Source organism: Sceloporus undulatus, chromosome 3, assembly GCF_019175285.1.
Source record: "Sceloporus undulatus isolate JIND9_A2432 ecotype Alabama chromosome 3, SceUnd_v1.1, whole genome shotgun sequence".
NCBI classification, from domain to species: Eukaryota; Metazoa; Chordata; class Lepidosauria; order Squamata; family Phrynosomatidae; genus Sceloporus; species Sceloporus undulatus.
In genome coordinates, this window is record NC_056524.1 from 191567381 (window position 1) to 191586183 (window position 18803).

At 39.1% G+C, this 18803-nt stretch overlaps 1 protein-coding gene across 3 annotated transcripts in view; it reads left to right on the top strand.

Annotated features, from left to right (window-relative positions):
• The window catches only part of CTBP2 (C-terminal binding protein 2), a 276513-nt gene that overhangs the window by 163225 nt on the left and 94485 nt on the right, over positions 1-18803 (top strand). For all 3 annotated transcript variants that reach the window (XM_042460080.1, XM_042460079.1, XM_042460081.1), the window contains one exon: positions 3972-4132. In XM_042460080.1, the coding sequence (XP_042316014.1) occupies positions 4075-4132 (58 nt within the window). In that variant the 5' untranslated portion in view covers positions 3972-4074. The remainder of the gene's footprint in view (positions 1-3971; positions 4133-18803) is intronic.

Below are 18803 nucleotides of genomic sequence, written 5' to 3' on the forward strand. Positions count from 1 at the left end.
TTAAGTATCCAGGAGCTGTCTTTTTCTCTCTAACTAATCATGTTGATATTCATGCTTTTTGCTAAGAAATCCACTTTGCTGTTAATTTACTTGAAAATAGTGCTGATCTTAGGGAGACTGTAAGGGAAGGTTGCCAGGCTGTTAGCAGGTGCAAGAGATATTACAGTGAAAGCAGCTGACTAGCTGAAACAGATTTCAGCATCATAGGGTGGAACCAGCAAACTACATCAGTAGAACTGGAAGTGTCTTCAAGAATACTCAGGTGCCAGAGTATGAAGTCTAGATAGAGCAGAGCACAGTGTATACTGTCATTGCCATAGACATATACTGTATTTCCTTGGGAAAGAGGTGGGTGGAACGATTTGTCTAAAGACCCTTTCAGAGAAAATATTGCTTGTAAATATTTTATAGAAATTAATCATTGGGACCCCACATAATACATTTACCTGGATGCTCAGTTAAGTGAGCTGAGTGAAACACACCAGGAGCATAGTTATCTAGGCCCCATTGCCTTTACCCACCACTTTGTTATAGCCAAAAAGTGACGAGGTCTCACAGAATCCCTGATAGGATTGTCTTACATGGTGAAAAATTAATGTGTTTTGTATACAGTTGCTTGAAATCTGATATTTATTTATTTATTTAGGTCTCTTTTTGCTTTTTCACTTTTTCCAAGCACATGTAAATAGTGATGCAACATTTGAAAGAAAAAAAAACCCTCCAAGAAAAACAGAGGAAATACATGTGAGATGATGCTATAGCATTAAGAGTATCTGAGGTTGCTTTACACTGAACCATTCCATGGATCCAATTAGCTTACTATATTGTCTGTATTGACTCGGAAAGGCTTTACACAATTTCAGAAGGAAGTCTTTCTCAACCTTATCTTTTCCATGGAAAGTATGTACTCTGTCACTGAACTATAGCCCAATTTCAAGTCTAGCTTTTCCAAATTCAGGTACAGAAAATCAAAGAATAAGCAACTTCATCCTCTAGTAAACAAGGGGCTTCAATGTTGGTATCTGCAAAGCTTTCAGCTATACCAAAAATGTTAATACTGCAAAGAAAATGTATACATAAACACTGTGGATGGGTTTGTGAAATATAAAAGTTTAAAGAATATCCAAAAAATATGTTCTTGTTTATCCTTATTTCCAGGGGCTAGGGAAACATCAGTACACATGGATTACCCCCCAACCAAATATTTAGGTCAAGGAATTAGTCAGTTGTATTCCTGGGGGCCTCTATGAGTCAGGGTTAGCTTTTTGGTCCTCTGGACTGTTTTTAGGTCCAGGTAATCCCTCTTTTCCAAAGTGGAAGTGATGTCCAATCACTTTTGGTTCTGAAAAATGTTGAGCTCTGTTCTTCTGAGACCCCATATCCAAAATTCCAAATTATGTTAAAAGCACATGAACAATGTATGATCTGAGTATAGTCAGCCCTCCTTGTCCACCGATTCAACCATCCATGGCTTGAAAATATTTTTAAAATATATAGATTCCAAAAAGCAAACTGTGATTGTGCCATTTTACATAAAGGAGATACCATTTCAATACTGTATGTCATTGTATTTAATGAGACTTAAGCATCTATGGATTTTGGTATCCACAAGGGGTGGGGATCCTGGAACCAAACCTAGTGGATATCAAGGGTCCACTGTACATACTTCACATCCATGAGCATAGCTGTAATAAAATAAAATATGCTAATGAAAGAGTTTAGCTATGTACAACAAAATCCAGATTATAGTGAAGGCAACATACATAAGGATGAATAATTATTTCTGCATTCATTCTTTCTTTGCTTGTTTGCTTCCTTCCTTCCTTCACACATTCATAAGGTGCTTCGTTATTGTGAAAATGACCAGATATTGTGGAAAGAATAAAATAAGTCAAGCTCAAGCTCTACCTACAGTTTGCAGTCTTACTAATTTCTTATCTCCAACTTTGTCTGTGACTTTTTAATAGACAAGATTCTGGTATAGTGTCCCTAGGGATCTGTTTAGGTGCAGCATCTCAGAGAGTGACATATAGCTTTAACAGAATTCTGTCCCAGGCAAGTTTGGAATGAACAGATACAAGCTCATATTTAGGAGGAGATAAGTATTATAGCAATTCTGTGTGTTTTTATAATGCATAGTTCTTCACTACTTTGCAGTTCTATTTAAGGGAGGACTGGCAAAAGCACGGCCCACAGACTGCATGCAGCTCTCCAAAGGGCTTAATGTGGCCTGCCTTTAATGCTAATCCAAAAAGAAATGGGCTGCACCCTGTGCCTGTACTCTATTGTTGCCATAGAGGAATTTTGCCACATGAAGGGAGTGGTTTCTTTTAGGCTCCTGCCAGACTGCAGAATTAGTGCAGTCTGACATCACTTTAATTGTCATGTCTCCATCCTGTGAAATCCTGGGATTTTTAGTTTTCTGGGGCACCAGAGTGCAGATAGAGTAGGATAAATATCCCATAAAACTACAAATCCCAGAATTCCATAGCATTCAGCCATGGCAGTTAAGGTAGTGTCAAACTACATTAATTCTACAGTGTACAGTACATGCAACCATAGGCTAAGGTTGGTGCTTTATTTTGATATTGGAAATAACTTCTTGTGCATTGGCTCTCTTGGGCTTAAAGCAAGCTAGAGAGGACTGAAAACATAGCAAAATTGCCCTCCACTACACTTCTTCTTTTGGGTTTAAAAAAGGAGAAGTGGTTTTCCCAGACCTCATATTTTAAAAATGGCCAAAAATATTGAAAGTGGGAGGAATTGGGAAGTTGTAGTTCTCCCAGGTCTGGTGGAGCACATGTGTGGCCCCAGAACGATAGTAGTTGTTCATCCATGATTTAAGAGTTAGTTTTCATGCGTCTGCCACTTGAGTTTTGCATAGGCCTGGGGGCTCTGGGATGAGCAAAATGGCTTTAGACTCTCTGAGAAAGGGACTTATTACTTCTGGATGCTGTATCCTTTTATTGGTGTACAATCAACCCTCCACATTTACAGCTTTGACTTTTGTGAATCTGATTATTCATGGATTTGGTTAATATGCTATCTCTAGGATTCTCAAGATCCTCAAGCCTGACTCTGCTGTACAATGACCATAAAGTCATACTGAAGAACCTAGAGATTCCTAGAGAAAACACTTTATAGGTCCTCCAGCACAATTCTGTGGTCAACTTCTGGCAGATGTGGACCATAAAGTTCCACTGGAAGACCTAGAGATTCTTAGAGAGGTCTTAGCTCAGGTTAAAAAACTATTCTGTTTTTATTTGTGGGTTTTCCACTTTCATGTGGGGTTCTGCACCCCTAACCCCAGTGAATGTGGAGGGCCCACTGTATTTTCCAATTGTTTCAGTTTTCAGTAATACAATTTGTTTAACCAGGTGTTAATGGTATAACTTTGTTTTTATTTCTATCTGTATTTTAATCTTTCTGTGAGCCAACCTGAGTCCCAGTTTTGGGAAGAAAGGTGGGATATAAATTGAAGGAAGGAAGCAAAAATATATATGGATTTTTGTGCCAATGCAGAGAGGGTGGGTGCTTTCTGATACTTTATTTAGAATAATCTTCATGGAGGAAATCAGGAAAGCTCAAAAGTTGTACTGATTCACATATTTCTAGTACTACCCTCTTGTGAAAGTACAATATTCTCACGATGTTATTCTGATGTTGTACCAGTATTTGTGACATGGTGCTCTTACAGTCATTATTTGGGCAACCTAATGAGAAGTCTATGGACTTTTTACTAGCTTGTTGCAACTGAAATATACCTATAGAACTGACACAAAGATTTGTCTAAACAATTTTTCCCTTCATTGCAGAGTGGGTATTGGACATTAGGCTAGTTGCTAACTGTCTTAGGGCAAAAAGCATTGAAGCTGTTTTAGTCTGATAATATAGGTAACATCTGTACATATTTTTAATACAGTTTTTAAAAAATGAAGGGCCAACAATGTACAACTCTCTTTTCATTTCAGGATTCAAAGTGACGTTATGCACTCAGACTACTGTGAATTTCCCTAAGTTCTTGGAGGATTGCTTTGTCCTTTGATTCCAAAAGTTATAAAACACAGTAGCGCAATGGCACTTGTGGACAAACACAAAGTCAAACGGCAGCGACTGGACAGAATTTGTGAAGGTAAGCCTTGATGTGAACTATACAATATCCAACAAAATATGCCAGAGATCTCTGGAAAATCTGGTAGTCGTTCATTTATTTCTTTTAGGAAAAAGAAGTTCAGCACAAACATTATCGTTGAAATACAACTTGATAGAGTGCTGCATCCAGGTTATATTTTTGTATTTTGTAGTTACATGAATATAATATTATATTTTTATGGACTAGTTAAGAAAAAAGATCAGCAATAATCAAGCAATGGCAATAGCCCCCCCCCCAAAAAAAAAGCCTTTGTGTCTATTCTATAAGATTTTTTTTTAAAAAAAAGTTACACATGTGCCATAACATCTTATCACATGTTGTTATATATGTTTTTTCACCTTTTGTCTGCATCAGACAATGAAATGGAGTGAGTGTGAGGAAGTCATTATTATAATGACATTGCAATGGGATTTAGGTCCTGGATACCTTATAGGGTAAGTGGGAGTGTTGTTGCAATTTTCCACAGCAGCCCTATGTTCTATCTTAATGCAAAGACTTAGACGTGTTAGTTGGGAAAACCAGTATGCAAAGGAATCTTGTAATGCCTTTGAGACTAACTGAAAGAAGGAAGCTGGTAGTCTGAGCTTTTCTAGACTTTGAGCCTACCTCCTCAGAGGCTTATGAGGAAGTAGGCTCAAATCTTCTAATGCAGGGGTTCCTAACCTTTGGCCCTCCATTTGTTTTGAGCTTCAGTTCCCAGAAGCTCCAGCCAATTTAGCCAACAGTTCAGGAATTATGGGAGCTGAAGTCCAAATTGTCTGGAGGACCAAAGTTTGGGAACCACTATTGTTGTGTGTAGCTCTTCATGATCTCCATGATTGTGAGATCTCACAAAATTGGCCTCAGCTTTAATCAGTTGGCTTCACCTGCTCTTTTACATGGACAGTTTCCATGGTAGAGGGAAGCCATCTGCTGTCACATGTGTACCAGACTTTTCCTATTATTTGATTTTACTGTTGCTCTGTGTTACAATATATCACTGCACCTCTGAGAGCAAGAGACATATATTGCTTGGTTTGAAATCACTTGAGATGCGTGTGACTCTCAAGAGAAGGCAGAATGCACAATTGCATTTTGGACCATATTTATTAAGATTTCTTCTTGCTAAGTTTTTTTTTTTTTTTTTTTTGGCTTGAATAATTAGAATTGAAAGGTTCTGTTGATAATGAACCTGTCATCTAGGGTTGAAAGAATAGACGAACATGTGCAAGCTTATAATTGTGTGTCTTACATTTATACTTGTCTCTCAAAGATGGCATTTCTCTTCATAAAGGAGACATAATTTTTGACAGAGAAACCCTGCCATCTACTCCACTTCCAAAGTCCAGGCTGTAAAAAAAATGTAGCATTATTTTCTACAGTATAAATTCATTAACATCATTCTGGAATGCAGAATGGCAGCATACAGTCTGTCATGGTTAAACATCTCTCTTTTTAAAGACTTTAACTATGAGGCACAATCCTACATTGTGCGCTCTACCAACACAGTTCCACACAGCTACTCTTTCTGCGCACCCCCCTCCCAAAAAAAAGAAGAAACTTCCTAATGCAGGAATGTGACTCCATATTCCAGAGTGGGACATGCAGACAGAATCTGGCAGCACTTTTGCAGCTAGGAGAAGAGATAAACATCACCACTTCCCCAAGAGGTATACTCCATGTTTTCTATAGAATGCAATGGATGCTCTCTTCCTGGAATTAGCTTCTCTCTTCTGGCAATTGTAAGCTGCCTCCATGGGAAGGGGCAAAGTGTAGCATGAAGAGATAGATATTGAATACCTCCCTTCACAATATATCCAACAAGTTGGCATTGTTTAGAGAGGCTTTCATGGTGTATGGCTTGGTTATCTTGAAGGAGTGATATATTCCATCTGTATTGTAAACACTGGGGTGTGGTTCCTTGCTGTTAGACAAGTTCAGTCCACAGGACACTTTTTCATTTTAGTTCTTACTCTTTTTATTAGGCTTTTTCAGGATAATTGATAGCATGAAACAAAACCACTGCTAGTAGTTAATTTATTTCTACCGCAAGTCTAGACAGTGTGCCTTACATTTATTTACTTACAAGGTGAATAAAAACAGTGCCAGGACTGAAAGTGTCAGACTTTCTAATGCGTTCATTGATACTTCTGTTCAGTGCATATTGATGGCCATCTTATAAAACTTTTACAGGCAGTAAGGAAAAACAGAACAGAGTGTCATTCAATAAGCAGTGGCTTGAATCATGTTTTGTGAATGATTAGCTGCCCAGCAAGATGGTTTACAGTTGTATGATTTCTAGGGAAAGTCAACCTAGGTATGAATAGAAGGATTTGAAATGTTCTAAAACTAAGGCTGTATTACAGCTTTTAAAGCATTGTACCTTAAAATGTATATGAAGATAGTTATAATTTCCAAAGTGTATTGTGGCATAGGCTTTTGTAGGCCAGGGCCTAAATACCCTAAAGGCACCAGATCCCATTTAATACCAGGTGCTGTAGGCTATATTTCAGAGGAAAGAGCTGGCAAAATCAAAAAAGTATTCCTTGATTAAGAAAATCCCATGAAACTATGGGGTTGCCATAGGTTGCCAGGCGACTTGAAAGCATATATACACACAAGTTTTTGTAGACCAGAGCCAGCTTCATTGCAGATACAATGGTATGTTTTGCCTATAGAAGTTGATTATTATTATTATTATTATTAACCTTTATTTATAAAGCGCTGTAAATTTACACATGCATTTGTTAGCTTTTAAGATATCATAAGTTGGGATGGAGTGTTATACTTCAACAGAATAACAGAGCTGTACTCCAAGGACTTCAACATCTTGCAAAGGTTTTTATGGAATGTTTGTGATAACAAATTATTCAGTGGACCACCTATTCTCCCCCCTCCCACCCCCACCCCAATACACTCAGACAACTTTACCTACTGACTTCAAAGTTTTCCATGAATTATTTAGTCATCTGCTGAGAGTGGGATGATCCTGGTGACTGGTTACCACAAACAGGCTTCCTGCAAAATATTACTGATGCCAGCGTCCCTTGGGAAGCAGTGTTCCCTATCAGACCAGGGTAAATTTCAGATTCAAAGCAGAGCAAGTGTATGATTGCAGTGAGAGGAGATGGGGGTCTTCTTTTTATCATGTAATATAGAAAAAATGTAAAAGCCATTCCACCTGTCAGTTTAATTAACCCAATCAAAATTGGGTTAATCTTCTCCAGAGCAGAGTGAAGTATGCTTTCTTTGTAATGCTGAAAAAACTGCTGACAACTGCCAGAATTATATGGCAGGAGAGAGAGCGAGAGAGCTGTGCTCTACCCATCAGAATGCTATAAACACACAGGTGTAGTGCTCTATCTCATCTCTAAAACAGACTTTGAACCTAACTTAAAAGGGTTCTATCAGGCAGCTTTAGATTTTTCAAAAGCCACCCTTTCAGTTTGATGTTTGCTATCAGATGTGGTTGCTAAGTGTACAAAAAACTTAGAAGGATCAGAGGACAAGCCTACTAACAGAGCATTAGATACAATTGAAGTTTAGATTATTTTCCACTGAACAATGGATTTTACAAGTCTTTCTCTTCCATCTGGCCAAAACATTTTTTCCTAATCTGTAAAGGTGCAGTTTACATAAAACCAAAAAATCCATTTGTAGTTTGCCAAGTACATTTGCAATTTTAATTATACTGAAGGGATTTGCTGCTGTCACACACCACACAACATGCTTTTGTAACTACTATTAAAACATTTATGGGAATAACAGATTATGACTAAATGCAATTAAGAAGTACTTTAAAAATAATACTGAGAAATAATTTCCCCTGGCTAAGCTTTATGTTCATTTCCAGCTTTTCAGGTAGCTGTTTTTGTTAGATGACTGGGATAAATGCACATTTTTGGAAAGCTACAGCTTTTTACCCTGTATAATATACCTGGATATTTAAAATAATAATTACAGCAAGGGAGATAATACAAATGCTCTTTAACTTAGTTAGAACCAGTTGAGTTTATTACTTGTTTATTTATTTTATATTTATTTATTTAATTTTTATGCAGCCTTTCTCCCAGAAAGGGATCTGAGGCAGCTTGCCCCGAAATCTTCTTATTCAATAACAAACAAACAAACAAAACCCCAAAAAGCACCTCCAACAGTTGTCTGGGTGCTACAAAAAATAAGTTGGGGGTGTGGATTGATTGTATTATATAAGATCAGTTTAGTTAAGATTCAGTGTCCTAAAGTCAGAGTTTGAATGTGTTACTGGAGGATATCTCTCATAATGGTCTATGTTGGCTATGAGTTTCTGGGACTTATAGTTCCAAAAGGTAAATTTTCTAAGCTTTATCGAAGACCCCGCGTCCATATAAGAAGTGGTCACTTCTCTAAGTCAGTGCATCACAACAAGAGTGTGACATGCAATACTTGAAAGTACATGCCCTTCGTGTTGGGAAAATGATGTTGTGGCATAGCCATCTTTACCAACTTTCCTGTATTTTGCCATGTAAAAAGATTGTGTGTTGACATATATAGGAAGGTGCTGCTCAATGTGATGTGTAGGGACAGAATATTCCTTTAATTTACTGTCCACCTATTTCAAATGTTGGAAGCAAGCATTAGCTAGTCTGTCTCTCCACAATATCTGAAAAAGACAATGTGCACTGTGTCAGTTGTGCTGAATTTAAGCAGAAGACTTAAATCACTTTCATTGGGAAAAGTAGCATAATTATACAAATAGAGTAATCAAGATACTACATTAAGACACTGTTTAACATAGATTTGTTTACCTTAGTATCAGTCATCCATGAAGACCCCTCGCACTGCCTCGCACTACATATTCAGTTTTGATTGGTTTGTATGCTACCCACCCATTAGTCATATTAGTGGTCCCCCTGAACTCTCAAGCTCGCAGCTTCAGTGTGCTGCTGGACTCCACTCTGAGCCTGGATGCCCAAGTCTCAGCAGTTGCCAGGAATGCATTTGCACAGTTAAAACTTGTGCACCAGTTGCGCCCATTCCTTAAGATGCCAGATCTGGCTACAGCGACAGATGCCTTGGTTACATACCATTTGGACTACTGTAATGCGCTCGATGTGTGCATTACACACTCAATGTGGAAACTGTTCGGAAACTGCAGCGGGTACAAAATGCTGCGGCCAGAGTGTTGACTGGGGCTGGTTACCCCCTTGCTTAAACAGCTACACTGGCTACCAGTCCATTTCTGGGCAGAATTCAAGGTGCTGGTATTGACCTTTAAAGCCCTGAATGGCTTGGATCCAGACTATCTGAAGGACTGTATCTCCCTATATAGGGGACCCTTGTTAAACGCTGGGGTTTGGTTCCAAGATCCCCTGTGGATAACAAAATCCGTGGATGCTCAAGTCCCATTAAATATAATGACATAGCAAAATGGTGTCCCTTATAAAAATGGAAAATCAAGTTTTGATATTTGAAATTTATATTTTTTTGAATATTTTCAAATCGTGAATACTTGAATCTGTGTATAAAAAATCCGTGTATAAGAAGGACCGACTGTACAAGCCAGCTCGAGCACTGAAATCGGCAGGAGAGGGCTTTCTCTCAGTTCCACCAACTTTGCAAGTGCAGTTGGTGAGGACTCAGGAGAGACCCTTCTCTGTGGGTGCTCCCAGATTGTGGAACCCCCTGTCATGTGAGGTCAGGTTGGCTCCTTCCCTGCTCTCCTTCCACTGGCAGTTGAAGACATTTTTATTCAGACAGGCATTTGGTAGCTAGATTCTATTTGAGTGCTAGTTTAATGTTTAATGTTTTATGATTATTGCTTTGAAATAGGCTGTTTTTATCTATGTTTTAGTTGTCAGTGGTGTTTTTTAATTTTTATTCTCAACGTTTTAACCTTGTATTTTGTTGATATGTTGTGACCCCCTTGAGTCCCACTGTGGAAGAAAGGTGGGATATTAATTTTGGGAATAAATAAATAAATAAATTGTATGTTGTCCCACGTTGATTTGCTATACACTACCCACTCATTAGCCGCTCGTGCTGGAACCATAAATTACTTGTGTTGTTTAATAATGGGCTCCAAGTACATGCATGGCGATGCTGGAAATCTGGATATTCCTAAGAGAAGGCATAAAATTCTTTCTTTAAGTAAGAAGGTGAATGATTTTTTAAAATCGTATGCTGAGGCTATTAAGGTCAATGGTACAAATGAATCTTATCAATTAATTGTGAAGAAGGAAAGGAAATGCATGGTAGTTTACTGTTGTATTTCAAGCTGCAGTAGTTACATACATCCAGATTGTCTGATAAGTGCATAGTAAAAATGGAAAAGGTCTTCAATATGTGAGTGGAAGGTTGTGCCTTTTAGCTTTTATATATTTTTATGTGGTTTTATATTCTTTTCAAATGATTTTAACTGTTTTTAATTTTTATTTTAATGTTTTTATTTTTTTTTATCTGAGCCACCTTGGGTCCCTTCTAGGAGAAAAGTGGCATAAAAATTAATTAATTAATTAATTAATACATGTTCCCATTCATGGAAAGGTGTTGTGCCACAAAACATTGAGTGTATACAAAGGGTTCAGCAGGGCATCCCCATTTAATGCACTTATGCAATGGTTGTGCAGATTTAGGAATAGGTATGGACTTAAAATGTGAAGCTAACTGGCAAGGCTGCCTCTGCCAATGAAGAAGCTGCTGCCACATTTCCAGAAGAATTTAAGAAGTTGATTGAGCTGAAAGGGTACCATCCAAAACAGGTGTTCCATTGCAATGAAACCAGAAGGCCCACTCGAACCTACATTGTTAAAATGGCAAAGGCAGCACCAGGGCATAAAGCATGGAAGTCCTTAACTCCGGTTCTGTGTGGCAACTCTGCAAGGCATATGATAACACCAGACATAGTGTATAGAACGAAGAATCCATGTGCTCTAAAAAACAAAAACAAATTTTATCTGCCCATGTTTTGGCAGCATAAGAAACCATCCTGTTTACAGAATGCTTCCTCCCAAAAGTGGAAAAAAAAATATTGGTGAAAAGGGATTTGGCATTTAAAGTTCTGTTAATAGTGGGAAATGGACCTGGCCATCCTGAGTCTGTTGAAAATGCAAATGATGTGATTTTTTTTTTACTTGACTACAACCTCATTGATGCAGCCCCTTGATCAGGGAGCCATTCATTTTGTCAAGGCCGTGTACACCCATCTGGTATTTGATTGCATTGCATTGTACCAATTCATGCAGACTGTAATGTGGACGTAATGCCATCCTGGAAATTCTTCACCTTTGCTGATGCAATAACATCAAAGACATAATAGATGAATTAAAACAAGAAATTATAAATAACTGCTGGAATAACTTATTGAATGACATTATGGAGGATTTTCATACTCCCAGCCCTGGGATCGATGGGAAAATTAGGAGAATGATTGACATAGTAAGACAAATTAGTGAAGAAGGATTTTCAGACCTGCTAGATGAAGAAGTAGAGAGACATATTCATAGGCATAGATAAGTGTTAACCAATGAGGAATTGGAAGAACCTATTAAGACCTCTTCAGAAGAAAAGTTGGAAGAAGAAAAAACTGAAGCAGAGCCTGTAATGTGGGCATTACAGAAATTTGTCGAAGTATTTCAGATTGCACAGATACGAAATGATAAAATTATGGAATACAATCCTTGGATGGAATGCAGCATTAAAGTCACCCAACTCTGAAGAATTACAACCTCTGAAGCAACAGTTTGCTGAGTTGAAAAACTACTTCCAATTACAATGTTCTGCCAAAAGTTCCCAGCCAAAAAAACAAACAAAAAAAACCCTAACCTTCAGGTAATTTCCAGCTATTGACATAATCTGCTTCTAATACCAGTGCTGAAGCAACATGATGCTGGCCCTACAATCTAGAACCACTTTCTGATTACTCTCCTTCTTACTTTGGCGGGTTACAGACCGCCAAGAAGCGGTGGTCTGGCTCCGCCTCCACTTGCAGCGTCCAGGAACCGCAGGCTTTAAACAGCGCGGCTCCCAGATGCTGCAGAGAAGGAGCGCGGAAATCGCGCTCCTTCTCAGGCCCCGGAAGAGGCGCCGTGAGTGCCAAAGGGCGCACTTGCGGCATCACTTCTGCCACGCGACATGCGGACGCAGAGCGTCCGCTACGTCAAAATGGCAGCGGCCATGTGGAATGGCCGCCGACATTTGTCACGGACTCTGTCCGTGATAGGGTAAGGGGCGTCTGGAAGAGATGCCCCTTTTTCAAAATGGGACATCCTAAAGACGTCCTTTATGGCAGTCTGTAACCCACCTTAATTTCCTCTTCTGATGATACTGTCAATACTGACAGTTTTGTCTACCGCAATGCCTACATCATTCATTTCAGGTAGGAAAAATAAGGTTTGAGATTATCTGCAGTTTTTCGTTCTATGCCAGTGTTTCTCACCCTGTGGGTCACGACCCCTTTGGGGGTCAAATTACCCTTTCACTGGGGTCGCCTAAGAGTATTGGAAAACAGTAGCAAGATTACAGTTATGAAGTAGCAATGAAAATAATTTTATGGTTGGGGGGGTCACCACAACATGAGGAACTATATTAAAAGGTTGCGGCATTAGGAACGTTGAGAACTACTGTTCTACGCGAATGTTCCTGGATGTATCCCTTGCATTAAAATAGGGATTTACTGTATATCAAAGTATTGTATCAGTTTGTAACAAAGGAGAAGGGGTGGTCTTCCCTCTTGTGTGCTGTGGCTATAATTTGGGACAGTGAACCACTGCCACTGCTTGTGCCAGCAATGATGGCCACTGAAGCTTTCCTAGATGTTTAATAGAAACAAAACTGGCTGGGGCGGGGAAGCAGAAGGATTGACACATAGGACATGGCTCCAGTGGTGTCTGCTGTAAAATAAAAAGGAATTTGCTCTTGATACCATTTATGCTTTTATAGATGGATTAAAATCAAAGACAGATGTTTCCTCATTAAAGATATAGCCAAATGTTATAGTTAATAGAGTTCAACTGGATGCTGCTGTTCTGTGTATGTACTTAGTAATTTTTGGCCCTTCTCTAGTGAATTTTCTACACTTGCTTAAGTGGACTTTGCTTGGCTTGCAAATGAGATGCTACATAGGTTCCAAATCAGACAGATGTGCAATTGTTTCTACCACACTGAGGAATGTAATTCTTCTGTTGAAACTGTGCACGTGTTGCTCCCTTGTCTTACATCCACTAAAGTTGCAGCACAGGGGAATCTATATGACAAGATTTAGAATACAAGATAGATCTGAAACAAGCTGTGCAGATAAACATCTTGTACATTGCATTTAGTGAAGTGTAAAACAAGCGAATGAGGCCCCAACAGTTCTCTGAGCATTACTGACTTAACTCAGGATTTTGTAACAGAGGGAGCAATAAAGAAGGAATATCATATTTACTTGGAATATTTGTCTACCACTACACAATTCTTCTGCAGGCCTGGCTTGTTTTTTTACGTCTTTGGTTTTCATGTTTCATGCTGTAGACTGTAGAGTCTACACAAATCCTGGCAAACAATTAAATGGCTCCTGAGCTGCATAGGCAAACAGCCTGACTGAAGTGGAATCCTGGTCCTACTAAGATGGGAATTTCCTCTTCTATAACCAATATTACGTTGGAAGTCTCGCTCTTTTCCAGAAGGCAGTTCTGTGTTGTAGGGTGGGAGAACCAAATGGGTCAGCCTGAAAGCCACACATGAGACATCTCATGAGTAAGAGTGCTGTAGTAACGTATTTGCATTTTCTGTCACATATAATTACACTAATGAATGATTTCATAATGAGTCCAACAGCCTCTGGATAGATTTGTTGCACTTAATCAGAGATGCTGTAATTCTACAGAGAGATAGTTAACCTCACAATAGAAAATTTGTGAATAACCTTTTCAAATATATGTTGTTGGGACTGGAAATAATTAAATTTCAAACTACAGGACAGATTTGGGGTTTTCTGTATAATCGTGTTATTGCTCTCAATCCATTTTTTGTACAAAAATGCATCTTAGCAGTCAGTATAACCACTGCCTAAACTATTTAACAAAAAAGAAATGAAAGTTGGTAGTCAGAGGTTGTGTGCCTTTGTTTAGTTCTGTGGAGTGCAAAGAGCTTCCTCATTAGCACTTCACTGGTCCGGATCGTCTGTCAGAAATCCAGTAACTTACCAATTGAATGAAGGGGGTAGTCTTAATACAATAGAAAATATCTATTTTCTTCTTTCAAAACAAAGAACAAGCCATGCACTTTAGTGCTATAAAGGAAGGCATGCTATCCAGAGAAATATTCTCACTGATTATTTTTTTATATATATATCAGATATTCTTGAAATGATTGTGGTAAGCCTTGCATTTCTTTTTCCTTTTTTCCTTTTAAAACTCAGCAACAATACTTATGGAAAAGCATGGTATAAGCACTCATTTTTTCATGTGCTAAAAGTTTACAAGTTTAAAACTCTTCTAGAGAAATGAACTTAGGGTTGGGAAAGGATTCAGTATCCAGTAGGAGCTGCCAAAATGACACCACAGTGTATAAAAGTGATATGAGCGACTACAAAAGCACTTTAGCCAATAGCTTACCCCTATGCTTGTTGTTCTTGTTGTGTGCCTTCCAGTAATTTATGGTGACCCTAAGGTGAATCTTAGATGGGATGCTGTGGCTTAGTGGTTAATAAACCAATTCTGACGATTGGAAGATCGGAAGGTTGGCAGTTTGAGACCCGAGTGCTGCATGATGGAGTGAGCTCCTATCACTAGTCTCAGCTTCTGCCAACCTAGCAGTTTGAAAGCATGCAAATGTAAGTAGATAGATAGGTACCACTTTGGTGGGAAAGTAACAGGGTTTGGTGAAGTCATGCTGGCCACATGATCACCAGAGTAATCCTTAGACAACACTGGCTCTTTGGCTTAGTAATGGAGATGAGCACTATTCCCTACAGACGGTTATGACTAGACATTCATGTCAAAGTACTACATTTATCTTTAAGGTGAGCCTATAATAGGGCTTTCTTGGCAAGATTTGCCATTGCCTTCTCCTGAGGCTGAGGGCATGCAACTTGCCTAAGGTCACCCAGTGGGTTTCATGGCGGAACTGGTGTTCAAACCCTGGCCTCCAGAGTCATAGTCTAACATTCAAACCACCATGCCACATAATTACGTTGAATTCCTTAATGAAAAAGGGGGTGAGTTAATACCAGTTCTGTTGCTGTTACTACACACAGAGGCTGTCTTTGTCATTGGGGGCATTTTGTAGGGTTCCCAGTTGCAAAGTGAATATCCTTGTATAGTAGAGACTCTCCTGTTCAGATTCATCAGTTTTCCCTCTTAGCCTGTTGATACAAAATGTTTCCCAAATAAGAGAATAGGGCTCATGATGGGGATCAAAAATGCCCATTTACCATGGGCTGTTGCCTTATTAGGCTGCTGCCTAATTTCAGAACAATTGTCTATATGCCTACAGAAGGCTATTACATCAAATGGGATGTGTGGCCCACAAAAAAGATGGATGGAACAGGTTGCATGATCAAAAATCTATATTGATTCATTTATTTCTAAGGGTATTTCATTATCTCAGTAGCACTGCTTTGTTTCCTGTGCCCCAAAGGCAATGAGACAAACTTTGGACCACGTAGAAAGAATCTGTACATTATCCTATGGGCTAATGTTACATTTGAAAGAGATACAGCATGACCTCTTCTGGAAGCTTTGGATTTCTTCAGTCTGTTTTTTTTTTAATGTTACTTGTCACCAGGGAAAGAAAAAACAGTATTTGTGGTTACTTAGAGCCCAGTGATAAAACTAGAAGGAAATTAATGTTCCCAGTATACCAACATAGAGATGTATTACTGTCTATAAAATCACCATTAAGCATGAAGTTAGAGCTCTTTCTTACATGACAGTATCTGTTCCACAAAAATGACAGGTCATATTCCTTTTCTTTACTTTTTATTAGAAAGAAGTGTCCCTTGGTGCATCTTACCACAAACACTTGCAAATGTCATTCCAGTAATTGAGTAGCACCACCAAAGGGAAACCTTTAGATTGAGATATTAAGTTTTTCAATAAAAACTGGTAATGAAAAATTATTCAAATTTATACATGCAGATCAGAGATCACTATTTTAAGAATCATTAATAAACTGAATTTCTCAAGCCTAATCTAAACTGTGGGTGATAGATCCAGGCTTTTATCACAGGGTTGTTTCCATATTCTTTTAGTATAAGAATGAGCTTTGAACTGAAGATCCAATAACTTGTGTTTCAAATTCTGCAAGAATTATTTCCAAAGAATTCTCAGAATATTTTCTCATGAATATCGAAGATATCATTTTGTAAGTGAAGCATGTTTGTTCTTGAATGGCCATGCTACTTTTCATTTCTACTTTTCACTATTTCAAATTAAGTTGATTAGTTTGTATTCTGGATCTCTTAGCCATCTCTCTTTCATGTGTAAGAAGTAGGTTTCTATCTGTTCTGTATACGGGTTGAGTATCCCTTATCCAGAAATCTGAAATATTCCAAAATTGTCCACCTGGATGACTAAGATAGTGCCACCTTTGCTTTCTGATGGTTCAGTATATACAAACTTTGTTTCATGCGCAAAATTATTGTAAAATATTGTATAAAATAAGCTTCAGGCTATGTGTCTAAAAATAAATTTCATGTTCAGATTTAAGTCCCATCTCTAAGATATCTCATTATCTATATGCAAATAAAGGTATTCCAGAACCCGGGGGGGGGGAATCCAAAATACGAAATACTTCTGATCCCAAGCATTTCAGGGATACTCAACTTCAGGGGCATCACAAGGTGCGGGCTGCACCGGGTAACACCCCTAAGCGAGAGTGACACCATTGCTTTCCAAACATTTTTCTTTTGGTAGAAATGGACTATGGAGTTCACCTGCATCCCTTTAAAACATTGAAGAGATGGTATTTGGGGCACAGATGAAAGAACCACCATCCCATATAAATCTTCTTGGAACAATGGGGTAGAGAGCCCAGACCTACCAATGTTAGAGTACGAACATGTCAGAGTGACCACATATGTCTACATAACTTCACTAGGAAACACAGATCTGACTTCCTGAGTATGTAATGATTCCTTTGCAACTCACACATGGCACTTACACATAAACAGACACAAAGAAGTTGTTGCCACTACAATTTGCAGCGAATCGTAGGTTGGGGTATATGACCTTTGTTCCCACTTGAAATCGATTCTGATACTTATTTGATCAATCTCAGTTGGGATAAAGCGGGGCAAGCGCAAAAAACCCGGGTTTTCCTGATGGTAGTTTCAAAGTGGTTCATTTCAGAAGAATCAATTCTGAAGCGTGTCCAATAATGGGAACGCCAGATCAAAATCGATTCATTCTGAGGGGAGGCACACATGGCCGAGGGGTGTGTACCATCCTTTCCCAGAGATGTCACACACCCTGTGCTCCCTTTTTGGGTTCTTTTTTTAAAAAAATAAATAAAATTAATCAAAATCGATAGAATGGCTTAACAACTAATTACAAAGATAGATAGTTGCTAAAACATATTTATTTTTCGATTAATTTTATTTATTTTTTTTAAAAAAGTGTCCCCCGTCCTTCTTTCCGTCCTCCTCGGCCTTCTCTCCCTCCTCCCCGGCCTTGCCTGCCTCCTTCCCGGCCTTCTTTCCATCTTCCTCAGCCCTCTTTCCGTCCTCCCCCCGGCTGCCTTCTTTCCATCCTCCCCGGCCTTGCCTCCATCCTCCCCGGCATTGGCTCTACCCCGCCTGCCTTCTTTCTGTCCTCCCCAGCCTTGTCTGCATCCTCCCCGGCCTTGCTCTCTGAGCCTCACACTCTCTCAGCCTCCAGCCACCCCCCTCCATTTCCAAACCGGGCTGCCGCTTACATCACAAATGATTGACGGGATTTTGAAGCAGTGCTACCAATGGGGACGACAGTCATGCCAAAAAAAAGAATTACTCTCGGGTAAGGAAAACACCCCCTTTCATCATGGGAACAAAGGACCTTTTAAAATCGATTTCTAAAATGGAGCAAAGGCGAATCAGGAAGCAATTCAAACTACCAGTGGGAATGACCCCAGTGATTCCAAAGCCATTCATCCATTGCTTGCTTTATTTGTACTGTGGCTTTTTCCCATTGGGACTCAATGCAGCTTTCAAAAGAGAGATAATTAAAATAAAAACATACAAAAAGTTGAGATTAAAGCAATGTGAAACTAAAACCAAACGTACAACCTTTTGAAAGTTTACTTTGAAATGAGCAAACATAGTACATCACAATAAAAAGCCCTACTCTTGTGAAACTAACCACCCCCCTCCCCACCCCCCAAAAAGGTATTTTTCTGTCACCAAAAATGACAGCAAAGAAAGAAACATCCTAGCCTCCCTGGGAAGAGATTCTAGGATCTGGGAGCAGCCATAGAGAAGGCTCTCTCCTGCATTCCCGCTAAACTTATATGCGAAGATAGATCCTTCAGAGAGCTTGGACCCAGGTGATATAGGGCTTTTATAAGTAATAATGAGCACTTTGCAATATGCCCAGAAATTGACTGATGGCCAGTAGAACTCTTGCAGCAAGTTGTGTGGTACCTGTAACCAACCCCAGCCAACAACCTGGCTTTAGTTCTTTGAACAAGTGGATGTTTCTTAACATTCTTCAAAGGCAGCCCTATGTAGAGC